The following is a 20,214-nucleotide window of genomic DNA, read 5'->3' as shown; positions in this document are numbered from 1 at the left end:
TATATTTTCTAGCTACTATTAGAAAATAACATTTACAATTTAATTAAAATTGTGACTTTTGTAAAATATTCGCATCATTAAAAGTTGTTATGTTGTAACTTTTCATACCATTCCGTGATTTAATGAAACCAAAAAAATATTGATCGTCTTAAGAAACAAAAAAAAATTATAAAATTGGAAGACATCATATTCCTTCAAAAATAGTTATATTCCATTCCATCAAACAAAACATACAATATGTATAATTATATCCTCTACTAACAATAAGATTTTACAAAATCCTGAAGTTTAATCTCAAGTTTTTTCATAAAAGACCAAATCCATGGATATATCATTTTTTATAAGTAGAAATCCTTAGATGATAAGCATATTTGGTAATAATCTGAGAACTTTATTGCAAATGTTCATCTTTTTATAGAAAAAAAAGACTATCTTACAACAACCAATGGTATATTATCTTATAGCAATATAATCGCTGCTCCATTTGAATCAGTTGACTTATTGAGGCATCTGCAATCAAGAACACAAGAATACAATACAAATTAGCAACAAGACTTCAAGGATCATAATCTGATTGCATACAAACTTCTTCTTTCTTTTCAAAACAAAAAAAAAAACTTGATCATAAGATAAAGAGATTGCATAAAATGTGATGAGTGTGTTACCAAGGATGAGAGAGAATGGGGCTCATAACCATGAACCCTGAAGCGATATATGCAAGTGTGAGTGGGATCTCCATGGTTTGATTTGAACTCAAATCTCATCATGTTCACAGCATATCCATTCTCCCAAACATTGAATGTTTGTACATTTATTTTTTCAAGATCATATGTGAACTCTCTTAGCAAAACCATCTTCTTGGAATCAGGATGCAACCATCCAAACACTCTACACTCTTTAGGAGCCATAGATCTGTCGTATGCCACACTCTGTTCATATTCATAACACCATAAAATGCACAAATTAAGTGATTAAATCAACAAGAATCTTCAGAGAAAAGAAGATAAGAGAACAAACCTTTGCAACATGTTCAAGAGTTATAGCCTCTGGTATAATGGTGTGACTCAACTTGATCTCAACATAACCATTGTTACCTTTTAGAGGAAAACATTGACCAGGTTCACCAAAACTAGGTTGCAGAATCTTCAGAGCAAACAGATGAATCTCATTTTGTAAATTGTAGGGTTCAGAGTGTTTCACCACCATTCCTCCCCCAGAAGCAACCGCATAGTCAATAGTACCAAGTCCATCAGCAGCATGCTTTTCAATTGCCTTCTCAATCATCTCCTTCACATAACCCTTCATATCGCCATCAAACCCTTCATCTTTCCTCTTCTTGAAGTTAAATCCATCTAAAACATTGTTAGATTTATTATTCCATATCCACTCCTTACCAATCAATGATCGTATCTTACTTTGAACATTTTCTCCCAAATCACGCAATTTGGTCCTGTATACGAAATCAAAATCATCTACTCTCTCGTTCAATTCGTTTCTTAAATCTACAATCTCTTTCTCGATTTTTCTGTCCGCAGCTTCAATCTGAACCTGCATCATCTTGGTAGTCGTCTGGAAGAAGGACTTGGTTTCCTCAGCAGTCCGTCTACCGAGCCCTATAGAGTAAATGCCTTTGTTCCCAAATAGCAATCGCAGAATCGTCTCAGACAAAAGCAGTAGTAGCAGTAGAAGTACCAAGTTCTTGGTGAAAAAGGTGAGAGCGATCTGCCATGGAGGCTTCTTCAGATGAGCTCTTGGATTAGGTGTTGTTGATTCCTTCTCCATCGCGTGGTCAATGAAACGTTTGTACCCTAATAGAAGAATTTAAGCCGGTGGTTTCTCCGTCGGCAATCACCGGCGATCTTCGATTGTAGCTGAATGTGCAGGGGTTGACATCGAATTTGTTGGAGAATTGCAACCGAAATGAATTAATTGAAACATTTTGTGACTTTATTGGGCGGGAAGGAACTACCCGGCAATACAATTTGTAAACAATTAACTTGACATTGATTTTTATTTGGATAAAAGCAAAATAAAATAACTATTTTTTTTTAAAACTTTTATCAGTTTATGTGATAAAATCTTAAAAGATTATTTAAAAAAAAAGTAAAAAAAAAAAACAACTTTGTATTGTATTTTTGACTTTCAAATATGTAAAAAAACATCAAAAAAGTTTGTAGATTTGCTCCGTAAAAGTTTAATTTCTTAAATATAACTGTAAAAAACGTTCTGGTGTTTTTTTGTAGTAAAAGTCTTCAAAAGAACATTTTTATAATAATAATAAAAAAAAAACTTTAAATGATATAAAAATGATTTTTTTTGTTTGAAGTTTCATTGAGAAAGTTCTACAACAAAAAAAATGATATAAAATGGGGAAAAAAAAAAAAACATAGAGTATTCCCAGCCCATCAAGAGTTTCTTTTTTGCAGCCCAATACTTTTATCACAACAGCGTATGAACACTAAACTTGTAATCATACTACTATAAATTAACCATATATCTTATAAATTGAAGTCAAGTCATCGAATACCTTTAAAATACATTACCCAACAACTTGCATATGAGAGTTTTTTTTAACAATTTATCGATGACTTGAAATTTCTTTTAAGCCATGGTCAAATGAGGTGGGTAACCTTAGCAAACTTCGTTCTCTGTATTTATTGAAAGCCAATTTAGTGCTTCTACCTAAACCATAAATCATCATCAATATCAAAAGACAATGTCTTCTTCAAAGGGAAACCTTGAAAATTATCTAATACCACTAGAGGAGATCAACCTTGCAACCAAAAACTTCAGCCTGGAAAGATTCATTGGAGGCGGTGGATTTGACAAGGTCTACGTAGGAGAACTCTCTGAACGTTGGCAAAACCGCACAGCTGCTATCAAACGCCGAGCACCCGATAGTTATCAAGGAGAGGACGAGTTCCATAATGAGCTTCACATGATTTTAAAATTCAAGCATGAAAACATCATCTCCTTTATTGGCTACTGTGATGAAGCCGATGAGATGATTATAGTTTATGAGTATGCTACCAATGGAAGCCTTGACCATCATCTCCAATACGCAAATAAGATGTGTGACATAACATGGACACAACGCCTCAAGATTTGTTTAGGGGCAGCAAAAGGACTCGATTACCTTCACTCGGGTCTTGAGGAGCACACCAGAGTGATACATAGAGACTTTAAGAGTGCTAACATATTGTTAGACGAAAATTTGGTGGCAAAAATATGTGATTTTGGCCTGTCAAAATGGGGTCCAAAGAATCAGCCAATTACCCATCTTAATACAAAGGTTGCGGGTACCTAATTTTACTTGGATCCCGCTTACCATAAAAGCCATATCCTCCGAAAAGAATCAGACGTGTACTCATTTGGTGTGGTACTATTCGAAATGTTGAGTGGGATGCTTGTTTACAGTGAAAGAAGCCTTGGAAATAAGGCAGCGTTTCTAATGACTTTGGTTCGACAATCTGATGAAAAGAAAGTACATGAGTTAGTTGATCCCCATATAAGACATCAGATCAGCAGTCCTTCTTTCTTTATTATTAAAGAAGTTGCATATCAGTGCATTAGTTTAAATTTAAAGGAACGCCCTAGTATGGCCATAGTCATTGGGAAGATCGAACATGCGTTGGATATTCAAGTAAGTCTTTACATTTACTTATTCTGAAAGAACTATAGTTTAAAATGCAAGCATAATCATCATGGATGATAAACCACAATGAATTAACCTACGCCACCAGCCACCAACCACCGTCGCCATATTAATATTAGAATAATCATTTGTTCTATACTTATTCGTATATGAATATACGTATTCATATATGAATACAATTATTCATATATATTCGTGTGTGTGTATGTGTGTGTGTGTATATATATATATATATATATAGGGAAGAGTTATATGGAAAACAAGAAAACCAACAAAAAAAACCCTAAAAATGATAAAAATACATAAAAAAAATATACCTAGACATCACAAAACTATTTTTTGACTTTACATATCAAAAAAGCACAACTTTTTTTAAAAATTCGCTGAAAAAAAAAAATCAATTTTTTTTTATAAAAAAAAGTTTTGTTTTTCAAAAAAAAATTTAGCGATTTTGTGTTAAAAGGTGCGATTTTTTTTAAAAAAAAATTTAGTGATCTCTAAGTATTTTTTTTATGCATTTTTATGATTTTTAATGTTTTGTTTTCCATAGAATCTAAACCTATATATATATATATATATATATATATATATATATATATATATATATATATATATATATATATATATATATGTTCATGTGAGACGACCTAATTTTGTGAGATCGTGAGACGCAATCCTAGTTACTCATTCTGTAGATAAAAAAATATTTTTAAAATGCAAAATAATTAAAAATTTTCGAAATTCTTTTTTTCAAATATTATTTTCGTCATTTATATTTTCCAAAAAAAACAATTTTTTTACATATTCTTGTAGAATATTAGAATATTTTACATATCTGACAAATCTAGTAGAATATTCTAACATTCTAAAAATCACATTAGAATATTTACAGTGTTATATTATATTAGAATATTTCACGTATTTAAAAAAAACGGTATTTTTTTTATTTCTTTAGGTAATTAAAGTGATGAAAATAATAATTAATTTTTTTTTTGGAATTTTCTTTTTATTTTGCATTTTAAAATTATTTTTAGATTTGTTCTTACGGTCTCACAAAATTAACATGGTCTCAAATGAATATGAATCTCCCTCTCTCTCTCTCTCACTCAATCTCTCTCTCTCTCTCTCTCTCTCTATATATATATATATATATATATATATATATATATATATATATATATATATATAAACTCATGTATTACATGAGTTTATTTAAAAAAATAAACAAACATGAAGATCTAACAATTTAAATTTATAAGAAAAAAAGTAAAATATTAATTATTAAAATTGAAGTGCATAGTTGTCTTTTAAATTTAAACTAATAATTTAAATAAATAAAATAATTTGATTCAATTTAGAAATTCAGAAATTATAAGGAAAGTTGCATTAATGTATTAGATATACATTTATTATTATATTTATTACATTTAAGTATTATATGAAATTTATTAAAATGGAAAAAACCACAAAATGACACATGGATATAATTTAATCTAAATTTACCATAAAATGACATATGGCATAATGCATAAGAGGATGACAAGTGACAAAATTATTTTCATTTATTAGGAAAGATATATATATATATATATATATATATATATATATATATATATATATATATATATATATATATATACTAGGTGAATGCTCGCGCGTTGCGTATAAATATCTATATAGTTGAAGTATTTACAAATATATGTTTTTTTTTAATATAACAATAACGTTGTTGTTAAATTTAATATAATAATCTGTATACTATATTGATATAATATATTGATTATTTTGAATTATATGATAATATATAATCTATTATAACTACATAATTTCAATCGTTTAAATGATTTCTACATGCGAGTTACATATGAATAAAATTAAATATAATATATGGTTTAATGTTATTTATAGTTGTTGTTATTGTTAATTATTTTTTTAAGAATTTATTTGCTTAATATTTTAATTTCTATCATTATAATTATTTTAAACATCAAACATTGTTTTTTGATTTTAAAGGTAACAATATAATTATTTATATAAATTTATTTTTAATTTTTGTTATTGTAAGTTATTTTAAGCTACTTATTTGAAAATTTTTAACGATTATAAAAACATATTTAGGAAATATTTTAGTTAAACCAAGATTACAGTTTAGTTTTTGCATTTATCACTACAATTTATCAATTTTAACTATTTACAAAATATTATTTGGTTTTTTTAAGTGGAATTGAAATTTTTATTTAAGTTGACACTGTAATGTTATATTTAAATTAACAATTTAAGTATTTCGTCCAAACTGTTCAAAAGTTGTAGCTTTAAACGGATAATGGTTTACATACAACAACATTTTAAATCTAATAAATTAAGTATAATATGTTAAAAGTTAAAGACATAACTTTATATGTAAAAGTAAAAATATTATTTTAAAATTGAAATTTAGTTTAGTTATGATTACACTTTAAGTTTGATATTTATATAACCTTATTAACCAACTTATAATCATTATTAGAAAGATACTACAATTTATCAGTTTTAACTATTTACAAAATATTTTTTGGATTGTTTAAGTTCAACTAAAATTTATATTAAAGTTGACCCTATAATGTTATATTTAAATTAATAATTTAAGTATTTTATACAAATTGTTCCAAAATGTATCTTTAAAATGATAATGGTTTACATCCAACAATATATAAAAACTAATAAATTAAATATAATATGTTAAAAATTAAAAAATATAACTTTATAAAAAGATATTATTTTAATATTGAAATTTAGTTTATATATGATTACACTTTAGGTTTTATATTTATTTAACATTATTAACCAACTTATAATTATTATTATAAAGAAATTGAAAAGTCATGAGAGTTTCAAATGCATGAGGTTCAAGAAAAAATGTATATATATATATATATATATATATATATATATATATATATATATATATATATATATATATATATATATATATATATATATTGTTTGAGATCAAAGCGTTGTGTTCTCTCCTTCCAATAGCAAGTTCCATTTTACAAACGATTTTTATTTTGGCGTATATTGATTTTCGTTAAGTTCTTTGGATTTTTTTAGTTTTTTGTTTTCATTTATATTATATCTCTTTATAAGTTAATACGTTAAAATCAAGAACTCCTCACCCATTTTTGCCATGCTTTACACAAAAATTGTTAAAATTAGGGGTTACCCGGATCAGACGTTCTTACCATTACAGACATGTGTGTCGGGGATTTTCTCATTCTTCATCCTTCAAAACTCAAATTTCCATGTAAGTTTCTACTATTGATTTTATAATTATTAGAGTTCTTTTATTGTAACTTTGAACTTTTTTATATACCAATTGTTTAATGTACTCTTAAGTTCTATCCGAGAGTGAACTATGTGTTTTAGTTTGATCAATTTACATCGGATTTCATTATGGGTTCCTTTTAGTGTGTTTGACTAATCGTTTGTTTGCGTGTTTTATCAATAAGTGGTAATTTACATGTTTTTATACTTCATAATCAAGAGATGAATCCGTAAGGAAGATTACATTAATGGAGCAATAAAAATAGATTTCTATTGTAATTAATAAAATGAAAAAGTTATGGACTTTTAAATGAAGTTTTATAAAAGCATTAGTTTTCTTTTAAATAATGCATTTTTGGTGTGGTCTTAAAGATAAATCAACCAAATAATTTAGGTTTTGGTGCTTGCATCCTTCTTTTACAAATACTTTTATCTATTTTCTTTGTAGGGAAAATACCACAAATAGACAAAAAAAAAATAGGGTGAATTTCTAAATTTAGTCATAAAATTTGATTTTTCCAGCTATAGACATACATTTCGCGGAGGACGCTCCGCGGACCTCCGCGGAATGGATCTTGAGGGTTTTTTTTTTTTTTTTTTCACATCGATTCTTCGGGGTTTATATTAATTCTCCAACTAATTATTTTCAAGTAAAGATTATAATAGTATGATAATCTTTTTTTAAAAATAATTAGTTTGGGAAATGAATATAAACCAAGAAGAATAGATGTGAAAAAAAAAAAAAAAACTAAAGATCCATTCCGCGGAGGTGTGGATCTTTAGTGTTTTTTTTTAATACATTGATTTATTTGCGATTTTGCCATCCGCAGAGCTACAGTAGATTCCGCGGAATGCATGTCTATATCCGGAAAAGTCCATTTTTATGTCTATTTTTTGAAAATACCCCCATTTTTTTTTTTGACTATTTACGGTATTTTCCCTTCTTTGTATGGTTGTATCTGCTATTATGGGTAATAATAAATTTGGATTCATTTTTTTAGTGGAACTGAAGAAGCATAGTTTATGTTCCTTACATTTGACCAACAAGACCGACCAGTTTATTGCCTTTAAGGTACCATATTTGTATATAAATTTTTTTTTTTCTGGTGGTTGAGTTATTGTTCTTTTATAAATTTGAGAAGCTTTTATTTTTTTGGTTTTAGATTCAAACAACGACCCCATTGGAATGCAATGTTCGTCCAAACAATGGAATTATATTACCAAGATCAGTTTGTAATATCACAGGTAAATGTAGCAGCAGGTGATCAAAATTCTAATTCTCTACTTATCTAGCACAACAATAATATATTTTTGTATGCAACTTATGTAGTTATAAAGAGAGCAGTAAAGGAGGCACCACCTGGCATGATGTGCAAATCTAAGTTTAAAGTTAAAGCCGTTGTAGCACCTAATGGGGCAACTACAAATAACATAACTAACCGCATGGTGACTTATTTATACAATAACTTTTTTATAGTGAAACAATATATGGTGGATCATAGCTTGAAAAATATATGTGTTTTCTTTTGCAGTTCGATAAGGAAGAGAACAAGGTTGTTGAGGAGTTTACATTGAGAGCTATATACATTCATGTTTCATAAGAATCTTAAGACTTTTCTTCCCCAATGGGAGAAAGATGGAAGCCATAATTCTTCATGGCCTGATTTTTTTAGGATTTTTGTTCTCTTTTTCCATTTTGTTGAAACCGGTTTTTGTTCGGTTAATTAAACCTACTTTGATAGATCCCAAGTCTTTCTTTGCTATCCATCCACAACTGGAAAATAGCTAATGTAATACACCACTTATGTTATATATGAAATGAATTTCCTTGAAAATGTTTTGAAATGTTTCGGATCACAAACCCGTGTATCTCACAAAACATTATTGTCTTACGTATCTCTTTTTAATGTCATGTATCCCGTGTTGTACTTAAGGATAAAAGGTGAGAGATGAAAGTTAGAAGTTAAGAGATAGGGAATGGAGTGGATCTTGTCAAGTTCATTATTAATGGTTTTTATGTAATTTATGGCGTGATAGTACAAGAAAGAGTGACCGAGACAACTTGGGACGGTACATGACATTACTGACTTAATGCAACTTGTTGGGATCTTAAGGAGTTGGCAATCATATGACAACAATTCAAGGTGTTGTGGGTAGAAATTTGGACTTACTGTAACACCCAAAGTTTTGAAGGCCAAGAAAGGAAAGAAAACCCTAACTTTAAGGGGGGGACTCGGCGAGTCCAAGCGGGATCCGGGTCGAGGAGTAAGTGACCGACTTGGCGAGTCGGCCAAGGAGACTCGGCGAGTCAGGTCTGTTCGAGGAAAACCCTAAATCCGGGACTTTGGGCGCTATTTAAACTCCTTATTCTCTCCATTAGGGTTCCTTAGAGCCTCCCTCATACAGAAAACGAACCCTAAGCCCCCATTGTTGTGCATTCAAGCTTCCAAGTCATTTTTGGGTGAATTGAAGGAAGAAGAAAGGGGGAAATCATTGAAGTCTCAAGGATTGGCCTTAGATCTGGAGTTTGTAGAACCTTTCTGAGTTATTGAAGGTAATAAGTCGTTTCTTTCCTTTAGATCTTCTTTGGTTGTGAGATTTGGGGCTTTTTAAGCCATGGATAGTCATTCGTTTGAGTTAGAAGCCGGATCTGGAGTTGCTACTTCAGATCCAAGCATACTATGGTCTTGAGAAGCATAAAGTTTTAGCCCTTGAGTTGATTATGGAGCCTCCTTGCCTTAAACCCTAGTTTATGGTGTATTTTGCCTAGATCTCCTTCTCTACACGTAAAGTTTGCAACTTTACGTGAGGAATAGGCTTGGGAAGGGTAGATCTACGGTTTGGAGTCCATGCATGACTCAAAAGTCCTCTGCATGTATAGAGATCTGAATGGACTCGGCGAGTCCTTTGAGTGGACTCGGCGAGTAGCATGAAGATGAGGAGGAACTCGATGAGTGGGATGAACAGCTCGTCGAGTCAAATGAAGTTGGGTAGGAACTCGGCGAGTCTGTTGAAGGTTGTCTTGGACTCGGCGAGTCTGTTCTTGGACTCGGCGAGTCAGGTCGCGAAACCCCAAACCCTTCGAGTTGAGACTCGAATCAGTGAGTCGAGTGGAGACTCGGTGAGTTGGACAGGTCAGGACTCGGAAATCGGTAGACTCGGCGAGTCATGGACTGACTCGGTGAGTCGAGATGCGAATGGAAGAACTTTGAACATATGAACTCGGCGAGTCAATAGGGTGACTCGGCGAGTAGGGTTGACTTGGAAGGTTGACTTTGACCAGGACTTTGTCTTTGACCGGAGTTGACTTGGTTGACTGTCGGGGGTCAGCTAGGCTAAGTGTTGCATTGATTTTGGTAGCTCGAGAAGCTAGTGGAGTAGGAGTTCAGAGAGTTACCGGTCAGCAGCCAGTGGGATCATCAGCGAGTTCAGCCAGTGCAGGTGAGTTTCCCTTTGTATGAATGGGTCTACGGCCACAATGTCGGCCCATGTAGTTATGAGTAGAAGACCCGGGGGTTAGCCCTAGGCACAGTATGCTAGTATGATATTCGGGACGAGGTCCAATGATAGAGGGCGGGTGCCCAAGGAATGGTTTATGTGATAGTTTATACTTGTTGTTTGTGTGATACTTGTATGTGCCTGGTAGGGAGGTGAGTGTGGGCGAGGTCCCGTATCTCACCAATAGCAGAGTGTGGATGGTGTTCCACATCTCAGTAGCAGCAGATCAGGGGCGAGGCCCAAGTAGGGAAGGAGTGAGGGTGGCCTGGGCCCGTACCTCACTATCAGCAGGAGTATGGACGGGGTTCCATGACTCATCAGTAGTGGGACAAGGGCGGGGCCCAGAGATAGGCGAGGCCTCAGGACAAGATCCATTAGAATGTGTTAAGCTTACGCGATGTGATGTGATATGTTTATGTGCTATTGTATGTTAGTGGGCGAGGCCCTGTGATAGGCGAGGCCTAAATGAAACAGATCTGTATCCGAGCGGGGCTCGAAGCCAGGCGGGGCCTGGAGCAGCGGGGCCGTTGTAGTGGGCGAGGCCCGAGGTAGGGGTGGGCGAGGCCTAGGATAGCGGGCGTGGCCCCGTATGTGCAGTATGTGGTAGGGTGGGGAACTCACTAAGCTTTGTGCTTACAGTTTTCAGTTTTGGTTTCAGGTACTTCCGTTGGCGGATGATGGAGCTCGGGGTGATCGCATGGCACACACCATAAATTAGTCAGCCTGGGAATGTTTACTCTGATAACGATCATGTATTTTGGAAACTATTACTCAGTTTATGTTTTGAAAAGATGAATTTGCTTAATGTGATGTTTTATTAAAAGAAATTTTTAGTCTTGAATTTTGGGACATTACACTTACTATTTCTATATCTTTAACCTATACTAACATCCCAGGCAAGCCTAAGATCTTGGACTGCCATCGTGTTTTTTTATGAAATCATATGCACGTACTTAAGGCTCAATAAAAAAGTAATGGACCAAGTCAAACCTCACATGGTCAATGCCTCATGAACTTTGCAATGAACTTTGCAGGCCCTCATAAAAGCCAGGTCAAGCAAGGATCAAGGAAGATCCCAAGAATGTCAAAATTATAGTTATTATTGTTATGAATATAAATACTAGTTGATCGATACACACAGACTCTACCACTACTACTTCTTCTCTGATTCTCTCGACATTTGAGAACATTCACACTAATACTAAGATCATCTAGCACGTGTAATTTTATTTCTATATAATATAAGTTCTAAGATAGGTGATTTCATCACCTCCTAAGGTTTTATGTCAGAGATAAAAAAAGGATTAAGGAATTTCCTCTTAACTCTTTGTGTTATGGCATTTACTTTACTTATTTGCTGTTGTTTAATCGACAACAACCTATTTCTCTACTTTATTCAATTATTCATTTGTTTACATTGTTAAAATCACTAAGATATCTTCTAGTATCTTTGTACATTTTTTAGTATCACAAAACTTATTGCACATATATACTTGTTAATCACTTTAACACGATTTTTGTCCCAAATACACTCATTTATATATGAAAATACTACACTTTAAGTTAACAGCTTTCGAGCATTATTGCTTTCCACCCTAGATCTTGGATGTAACATCCTGGAATATCAGAAGTAGAGTTGAAGGGCTAAAAGTGTAAGTGTGAAAGGGCAACTCGGCGAGTCCACAAGTGGACTCGACGATTTGGTGCTGAGTAGAGAAAACCCTAATTTCGGGGGTTGAGCCCTATATAAAGAACATAACACTTCTTCCCCAGCCTCTTTACCTTCCCTTTGAGTTCCAGAAACCCTAAATTCGTGTGAGCTTTCCTTGGTGAGAGATTAGAGCCTTGGAGGAGTTAATCTTGGAAGGAAATTAAAGAGCAAGAAGTTTGGAGCAAGGGGCTTTGCAGAGAATTGGTTCATTCATCAGTGGGAGCCTTTATTTGAGGTAATAATCTTCTGTTTGAGCTTTTGTGCATCTAGATCTATCATTTGTGGGGGGGGGGGGGGGGGGGTTTGGGGCATAAATGAGGTCCATCTCAAGTTTGGTGTAAGATCTGAGGTTGCTACCTCAGATCTAGGTTGCTAATGATCCAGAAAGCCATAAAGTCTATGCTTAAGAGTTGTTGGTGAAGTTCTTTTGTCCCAAACCCAAACCCTAGAGTGTAACATGCTTAGATCTACATGGATTCACGTAAAGTTTGCCACTTTACGTTATGGATGGCTTGTAGAAGGGTAGATCTATGGTTTAGAGCTTCTGCATGGCTTGGAAAGCCTCTGTATGGTTTCAGATCTAGGGGTACTCGGCGAGTCACAAGGGTGTACTCGGCAAGTTGCTTGAAGATAGGCTGGAACTTGACGAGTTGGATGAAGATAGGCAGGGACTCGACGAGTTGGAAGAACAACTCAGCGAGCCTGTTGAAGATAGCCTTGGACTCGTCGAGTCTGGTCGTAAGGTCCTAACTCTCTTCTGGTTGAGCCGTGAATCGGTGAGTCGAGGGATGACTCGGTGAGTTGAGTGGGAAAGGACTCAGAGTTGTTGGACTCGGCGAGTCTCGGGGTGACTCGGCGAGTTGAGTCGCGGATTGGGAAAGTTCTGAGCATGGGAACTCGGTGAGTCATCGGGTTGACTCGGCGAGTAGAGTCAGTCAGGAGAATGACTTTGACTTTGACTTTGACCAAGGGTTGACTAGTTGATTTTCCAGGGGCATTTTGGTAATTGTTGGCATTTATTTTGAGTTTAGTGTTTTGGTGTTGGCCAGTGGTAGAGATCATATCAGTGGTTAGAGCAGCTTGGGTTTATCTGTTCAGTCGGCAGTTGCGAGGTGAGTTATCCTCACTATATCGACAGGGTCTACGGCACCAAGGCCGGCCCTTTATCGGATTGAGATCCGGGTATCGTTGTTATGTTATTGCTTTGTTGTGTTGCATCCTGGTAGTCAGGATGGTATATGTTATAGACCTAGTTAAGGTCGGTATCCTGGTATATAGGATGATGTTATGTTAGTGACCGGTTAGGTCGGTATCTTGGATAGGATGAGGGTATGCTATGTGATCTGCTAGATCAGTTTGATTGAATGCGAATTGTTATATGTTTGAATGTTTATGTGTACATGGTTGTTGGACTGGGGTTGGGTTGAGGCGGGTCCTGCTTTGTGCTGTAGGCCAACATACCCAGGGCGGACCGGTTATCCCGAAGGCCCAGCGAGCGGTCTGGATAGGCTGTAGGACCCAAGAGGGCGGACCAGACGTGTCGAGGCTCGGAGAGTGGACCAGGCCGACTAGGGATGAAAGTGGGTCCAAAGCCGGACCGGATGGACCCGGACCCGGAAAACCCGGAACCGGTTAACGGGATTTTATAGAACCGGAAACCAAGCTCGATGGTTAAGAAGACATATTAATCGATGGATTGAGTAGGCCAAGGGAACCAAGCTCGGGTTAACCTTTTCCCCTTTTTGTGTTTGTGTGTCCTATTATGCAGACAAGAGAAACATGCAGACAAGAGAAACAAAGATGGTCTAAGAGAAGGGGAGAGTCGAGGCCATGGGAAAAGGAGGACTTATAATTTTATTACATAGCTAGGTAACAATCGCCTGGTATGTGATTGTATTCCATTGAGTCTATGTGTGTATGTGATTGTGTATGTTTGACTTTATATGTTACTATGTATGTTATTGTATACGTGTGTGTAAGTAGGATACTATAATAAAGATTAGATGAAAGTGCACTGCTATATTGTTCTTTTATATACAAATTAATTACTAGCATCATACTTTTACTGATTCGAAGTTTGTTGATTATCAACTATTGTTCATTTGTTTAAAAACTTGAAACTAAAGATTTACAAATTGGAAATAGTTAATCCGTTGATTCTTATTTCTTTAAAGTGATCACATGAAAAGGAGATTTTTTTACTTTTATTTCTGTATGGAAGATTACACATCTCAATTTCAAGTAGGTAAGTTGAATATGATTTTACGATTTGTGTTTGCTTAATATGCTTACAGTTGCATTTCAACTTTGATAATATATTATTTAAGGAATCAAGTTAAATTCTTCTCTTTGCATTGATTTGGTAATTCGGAATGTATTCAATGGTGTAATATAATTAGAAAATTCCAAGTTTGTTGAGTATCAACTATTGTTCATTTGTTTTACAAACTTGAAATTAACGAAAGATTTACATATCGGAAATAGTTAATCCATTATTTCTTAGGCTAAAGGGTGTTGTAAAGTTTTTACCTATGAAAAAGGTGTGTCAGATAGGCGCCATGTAAGTTGTTACCATTTTTACAACAATTTATCTATAAGTAGGGTGTGGTGATGTTTTTACCTATCAACTTTTTCCTTTTTTTTTAATTCAAAAGTATAAAAATCACATAAAACAAAAAATAAATACTAATTAAAATAACATCATATTTCGTTAAAATTTAAAAACATTACGTTTGATTTAACAAACATGAAACGAAATTTAAATTAACTAGCTTAATAACGTAGAAATGCTAATCAAAATAACATAAAATCTTCCGGTCCAAATATTCGTTGATATCATTGTTGGCTCATTTAAATCAATTTCATTAACTTGATATACATGCTCTGCCAAATCATTGCGAAGCTGGTGATGTTTTTTTATTGTCACGTATCGTCATTCTTTTTATACATCATAGATGGGAATATAATAAATGTGATAATAAATGACAAATCTTTTTAAAAAATGCATATCTTTCTTTTAATTTCAAAACTCCTAAATTGAAGGCCAAATTAACTAATTGGCAATTAATTCCAAATTAACTTCTAATTTATCATAATGAAGGAGATGTGGTACACTTCTATCTACATGAACATTCTTGTGCTTCTAGATTTCAAATACTTTCATATCAATATGTAATTAGCTTCATTTTTTTTTGCTTCTCAATTTGGACATCTTAATTAAAAGTCGACCGATAGATATTATGTTTTGTTTCGACAAAATTGCAAGTTTGGTCCCTGTGGTATGTCAAAAATTTGATGTTTGGTCCAAAAAGTTATTGGGTTGCACCGGTGGTCCAAAATGTTTGATTTGTTGTGGAATTGGTCCAAAGGCTTAACAGGAGTTTGTGCCCTCTGTATGTGTGAGGGTATTTCTATCAATTCACACATCTTCTTTTAATATCTTATTAAATTCGGACATGCTTTGAAAAAATTTATGCCAAGTGGCTAATTTTAATTTAAAGCTACAACTAGAGGGACTGATTTTGCCAATCTGATACAAAATCTGGGTAAAGGGACCAACACGGTCATCATCTTAAAGGGAATGATTGTTTTGGTCCTGTAACACAAACGATGGAAGAGTGGTTCTTCACCTTCGTGTCTGATCGGAGAAGAAAAGGGAATGAAAGCAGCAGCAGTTGTCGATCCTATGGAGGGCACCACCTGTGCTTGTTTGTACAATGTGCTTGTTTGTACAATGTGCTTGTTTGTACAAGGAAAAGGATAACGAAAGTAGAAGAGTGGTTCGGTGGTGACTATTGTCAACAAAAGTGATGGCGAGGGGGTTGCTCTGGCGGCCTCCTTGACCGATTTCTTTTCCTACGAGGGCTGATCTTATAGGCTCGGTTTTCTCTCTTCTGTCCGACGGTGAAACTCGAATAGAAGGAAGGTAGATCGGAGGTAGCTCAACAGATCAGCCAGTCGCTACTATCATGCCTTTCGTTTTTACCCATCGCACTACACGACAGGAGTAGAAGAAGAATGAGTCGTCGACTACCGCCTCCTAACACCTCTCGATGCCTCCTCATTTCCCTTCCTCTTCTTAGGCCTAAGTCGAACCCTGGAGGCCATCACCGATTGCGAATCAATCGACGAAAAATCAGAAGCCATCGGACCCCCTTCCTTCAGCCAGAAGAACGATCGAACCTTCGCTAACTTTGTGTACCTTCTTCTTGACTGCCTTCGGTTCATTCCCGTTCCAATCTCCTCTTCCTTCCAATCGATTATGCCTTCGTTCTTCCCTTCGTGTTCTGTATTCGTTTCCTTTGCGTTCCCCTTGACACGATCAAATGACGAACAAAAAAAAATCCCTTGACCACTTTCTAATCGGGTTCCTATTTTGACCAGTCAAAAGTCAAAGTGGAATCAAACTTTAATTTAATTTATTCAAAAGTTACCCTTATTTGACAAATAATTTACAAGATCAATCCTTTTGGACAGAAATACCCTTACACAAACGGAGGGCACAAACGGCTGTTAAGCCTTTGGATTAATTCCACAACAAATCAAACCTTTTGGACCACCGGTGCAATCACAAAACTTTGTGGACCAAACATCCAATTTTTGACATACCACAAGGACCAAACTTACAATTTTGTCGTTTTGTTTCTCAATTTGCAAATCTTAATTAAAAGTCGATTCATCTTTTTTAATAAATGAAGGTTTTTTTTGTCACTTGTCAAATTCTTAAGAGTTTTGCCACATGTAATTTTGTGGGAGTTTTAGAATTATTATTTTCCGCTTGTCATTTTTTGAGAATTTCTATTTTTTTAAAATAAAATTTCATATAACGAAAGAGAATCATTCTATTAATTTGATAATAAAGTCTCATAAATGTTCTAAAGAATATTTGATTTCTTTTATAAATGTTCCAAAAAGAATTACATTATGTTATATAAAAGTATTATTTTATAAAATATTTAATGTTTAAATTTTTATATTAAATTTTTATTTTTAATAAACTCATGTAATACACGGGTCTCACACCTAGTAGATTATATGTATTATATAACCCATATCTCTTTTCTCTCTGTTCTAATAAATAAATAAGTTTATTCTCATACCAGGTGTGAGACCCATGTATTACATAGGTTTATTTAAAAAAAATAAATATGAAGTTTTAACAATTTGAAAATTTTGAATTTATAAGAAAAATAAGAAATTTTTTGAATTATTAAAATTAATGAGACTTTAATGTATTGAATACATTACATATATACATCATTTTTAATAAATACCTTACATATTAAATGTGAAATTTTAATTTAATAAAATGAAAAATACAATAAAATGACAAGTGAAAAATATAAAATTTAAAAATTCTATAAAATGCCATGTGTCCAAATAAATAAGAAGATGACATGTGGCAAAAAAACCTTCATTTATTAGAATAGATTGACAAGTGTCATAATATTAGAAATTCTCATTAATATTATGTTACCTATAATGCCACATGTCAACCTATTAATTATTCATTTCAAATTTTAAATGTTAAATTTCTCATTCTAATTACATTAAACTAATAATTGATTTTTCATTTCAAATTTTAAATTTTAAATTTCACATACTAATTACATTAAATTAATAACATTAATATAAAAAATAAAATAAAATTAATATATATTATATGGTGATCCAAACCATTTTCAAGTGATATTTCACTTTGTGCCTGATTTTCTAATGTTTAACAATAACCTTAATAAGGATCTTTTACAGATTTTTAAATGCTAATTTTGTTTTTAAAATAATTTTCTCATATTTATCATTTTGTCCCGCTTAATAAACAACTAGAATGATATCAATCATATCATATGATATTCCATGCATATTTCTCATTCAAAAAAATATAAATTTCCATTTTTAACCATTTCTATAACTTGCTCAACATAATCTGATTAGAATTTGACAATCTGAATTTCTCTTGGTGTTGCTTACAAGTTCTCCCCATTTTGCCATTTCACAAACTTTAATAATAACTGTGTCATATTTGGAATGGAATGACTGAGTTGACATGTAAAGATGAATTTTATAAGGAGATTTTATGAAAGAAATGGAAAAGCATGGTTTAACTTTTCACAAGAAAAAAAAAAAGACTGTTACTACAAGTTATGGTATATTTTCAAAATATATGACTACAAAAGTTGCTACAGTTACCTCTCATTGTTATTCCAATATATTCATCATCACTTCACTTGTAAGAGTTGACTCATTTTTACTAGTCTGAAGAATCTGCAACCAAAAACATAAGCATATAATACACATTAGCACCAGGCTTCAAGGATCATAATCAAATTACATACAAACTTGATTATATGGACCAATTACTAATTTTCAATTTTAACCTAAGCATGAAATCTATGTAAACTAATAAGATAAAGAGATAGCATATAATTTCTTGAGTGTGTTACCAAGGATGAGAGAGAATGGGGCTCATAACCATGAACCCTGAAGCGATATATGCAAGTGTGAGTGGGATCTCCATGGTTTGATTTGAACTCAAATCTCATCATGTTCACAGCATATCCATTCTCCCAAACATTGAATGTTTGTACATTTCTTTTTTCAAGATCATATGTGAACTCTCTTAGCAAAACCATCTTCTTGGAATCAGGATGCAACCATCCAAACACTCTACACTCTTTAGGAGCCATAGATCTGTCGTATGCCACACTCTGTTCATGTTCATAACACCATAAAATGCACAAATTAAGTGAACAAATCAACAAGAATCTTCAGAGAAAAGAAGATAAGAGAACAAACCTTTGCAACATGTTCAAGAGTTATAGCCTCTGGGATGATGGTTTGCCTCAATTTGATCTCAACATAACCACTGTCCCCTTTGAGAGGCAAACATTGACCAGGTTCACCAAAACTAGGTTGCAGAATCTTCAGAGCAGACAGATGAATCGCATTTTGCAAATTGTAGGGTTCAGAGAGTTTCACCACCATTCCTCCACCAGAAGCAACCGCATAGTCAATAGTACCAAGTCCATCAGCAGCATGATTGTCGATTTCCTTCTCAATCATCTCCTTCACATAACCCTTCATTTCATCCAACCTAAAATCCCCTTCATCCTTCCCCTTTTTGAACTTTAATTTCTCTATACTTTTGTTGAATTCATTTTTCCATAACCATTCCTCGCTAATCAATGATCGCCCAATACTATCAACCCTTTCGCCAAAATCACGCAATCTGGCCCCATAGAAGAAATCATTCTCGTCTATTCTCTCACTCAATTCGTTTCTTAAATCTTCGATCTCTTTCTCGATTTTTCTGTCCACAGCTTCAATCTGAACCTGCATCATCTTGGTTGTCGTATGTAACAGGGACTTGGTTTCCTCAGCAGTCCGTCTATCGAGCCCTAACGGATAAACGTCATTGTTCCCAAATAGCAACCGCAGAATCGTCTCAGACAAAAGCAGTACTACCAATAAAAGGGCGTAGTTTTTGGTGAAAAAAGTGAGAACAGTCTGCCATGGAGGCTTCTTCAGATTAGCTCTTGAATTAGGCGGTGTTGATTCCTTCACCATCGCGTCGTCAACAGGAGAAGCAGAAACGATTGTATCTCTAACAGTCACCACCGATCTTCGATTGCAGATGAAAGTGTAGAGATTGAAACCAAATTTGTTTGAGAATTGCAACTACGTTGAAAATCGGAATTCCTAATTGAACATTTTGTGGCATTAGGGCGGGAACGAACTACCCTTAACGGGAATTATAAGTTGTATAAAATCTTGGCGGATTTTCATTTTTTTAATTGTAATTTATTTTAGGAAAAATTTCTTTCTTTCTTTTTTTTTTTTTTTAATGAGATGGGGTTGAAAAATATGACAAAAAATTGTATTTTCATAAAATACCAAGATTTCCACGTAGACAAACTTTGCAAAAAAAAAAGCTTCCGAGGAATTGGACACTTGTGCAAAAAAGACAAAAACTGACGTCTAACGGGACGATTTCGTAGAGCTGCAGAAAATATTAATGTTCTGCGTAAATGGTAGCTAAATAAGCATT

General features: G+C 33.7%; 3 protein-coding genes and 1 pseudogene across 3 annotated transcripts; 2 read left to right on the top strand and 2 right to left on the bottom strand.

Moving 5' to 3' along the window:
* Positions 1-371: 371 nt before the first annotated feature.
* On the bottom strand, positions 372-1,904 carry LOC145072068 (SUN domain-containing protein 1-like). Its single transcript, XM_079018434.1, has 3 exons — positions 1,018-1,904; positions 666-929; positions 372-510 (listed from the first exon to the last, which is right to left on the bottom strand). The coding sequence occupies exons 1-3, from the start codon at positions 1,780-1,782 to the stop codon at positions 499-501; spliced, it is 1,041 nt and encodes a 346-aa protein (XP_078874560.1). The 5' UTR covers positions 1,783-1,904; the 3' UTR covers positions 372-498.
* A 783-nt stretch (positions 1,905-2,687) lies between these two features.
* Positions 2,688-8,787, top strand: LOC145072058 (vesicle-associated protein 3-1-like). Its single transcript, XM_079018423.1, has 6 exons — positions 2,688-3,643; positions 6,851-6,938; positions 7,960-8,030; positions 8,122-8,203; positions 8,289-8,404; positions 8,491-8,787. Exons 1-6 carry the CDS (start codon positions 3,392-3,394, stop codon positions 8,557-8,559), a joined length of 678 nt encoding a protein of 225 aa, XP_078874549.1. The 5' UTR covers positions 2,688-3,391; the 3' UTR covers positions 8,560-8,787.
* On the top strand, positions 2,717-3,307 carry LOC145063692 (receptor-like protein kinase HERK 1 pseudogene; annotated as a pseudogene).
* Positions 8,788-18,196: 9,409 nt separating the features above from the next.
* Positions 18,197-19,869, bottom strand: LOC145072048 (SUN domain-containing protein 1-like). The gene is made up of 3 exons (XM_079018411.1): positions 18,963-19,869; positions 18,611-18,874; positions 18,197-18,431 (listed from the first exon to the last, which is right to left on the bottom strand). Exons 1-3 carry the CDS (start codon positions 19,731-19,733, stop codon positions 18,366-18,368), a joined length of 1,101 nt encoding a protein of 366 aa, XP_078874537.1. The 5' UTR covers positions 19,734-19,869; the 3' UTR covers positions 18,197-18,365.
* Between the last annotated feature and the right edge of the window lie 345 nt (positions 19,870-20,214).

The sequence above is a fragment of the Lactuca serriola genome, chromosome 1 (assembly GCF_051521515.1).
Source record: "Lactuca serriola cultivar US96UC23 chromosome 1, Lser_US96UC23_V15, whole genome shotgun sequence".
In the NCBI taxonomy this organism is placed as follows: domain Eukaryota; kingdom Viridiplantae; phylum Streptophyta; class Magnoliopsida; order Asterales; family Asteraceae; genus Lactuca; species Lactuca serriola.
This window is presented reverse-complemented; position numbering and strand designations above follow the sequence as displayed.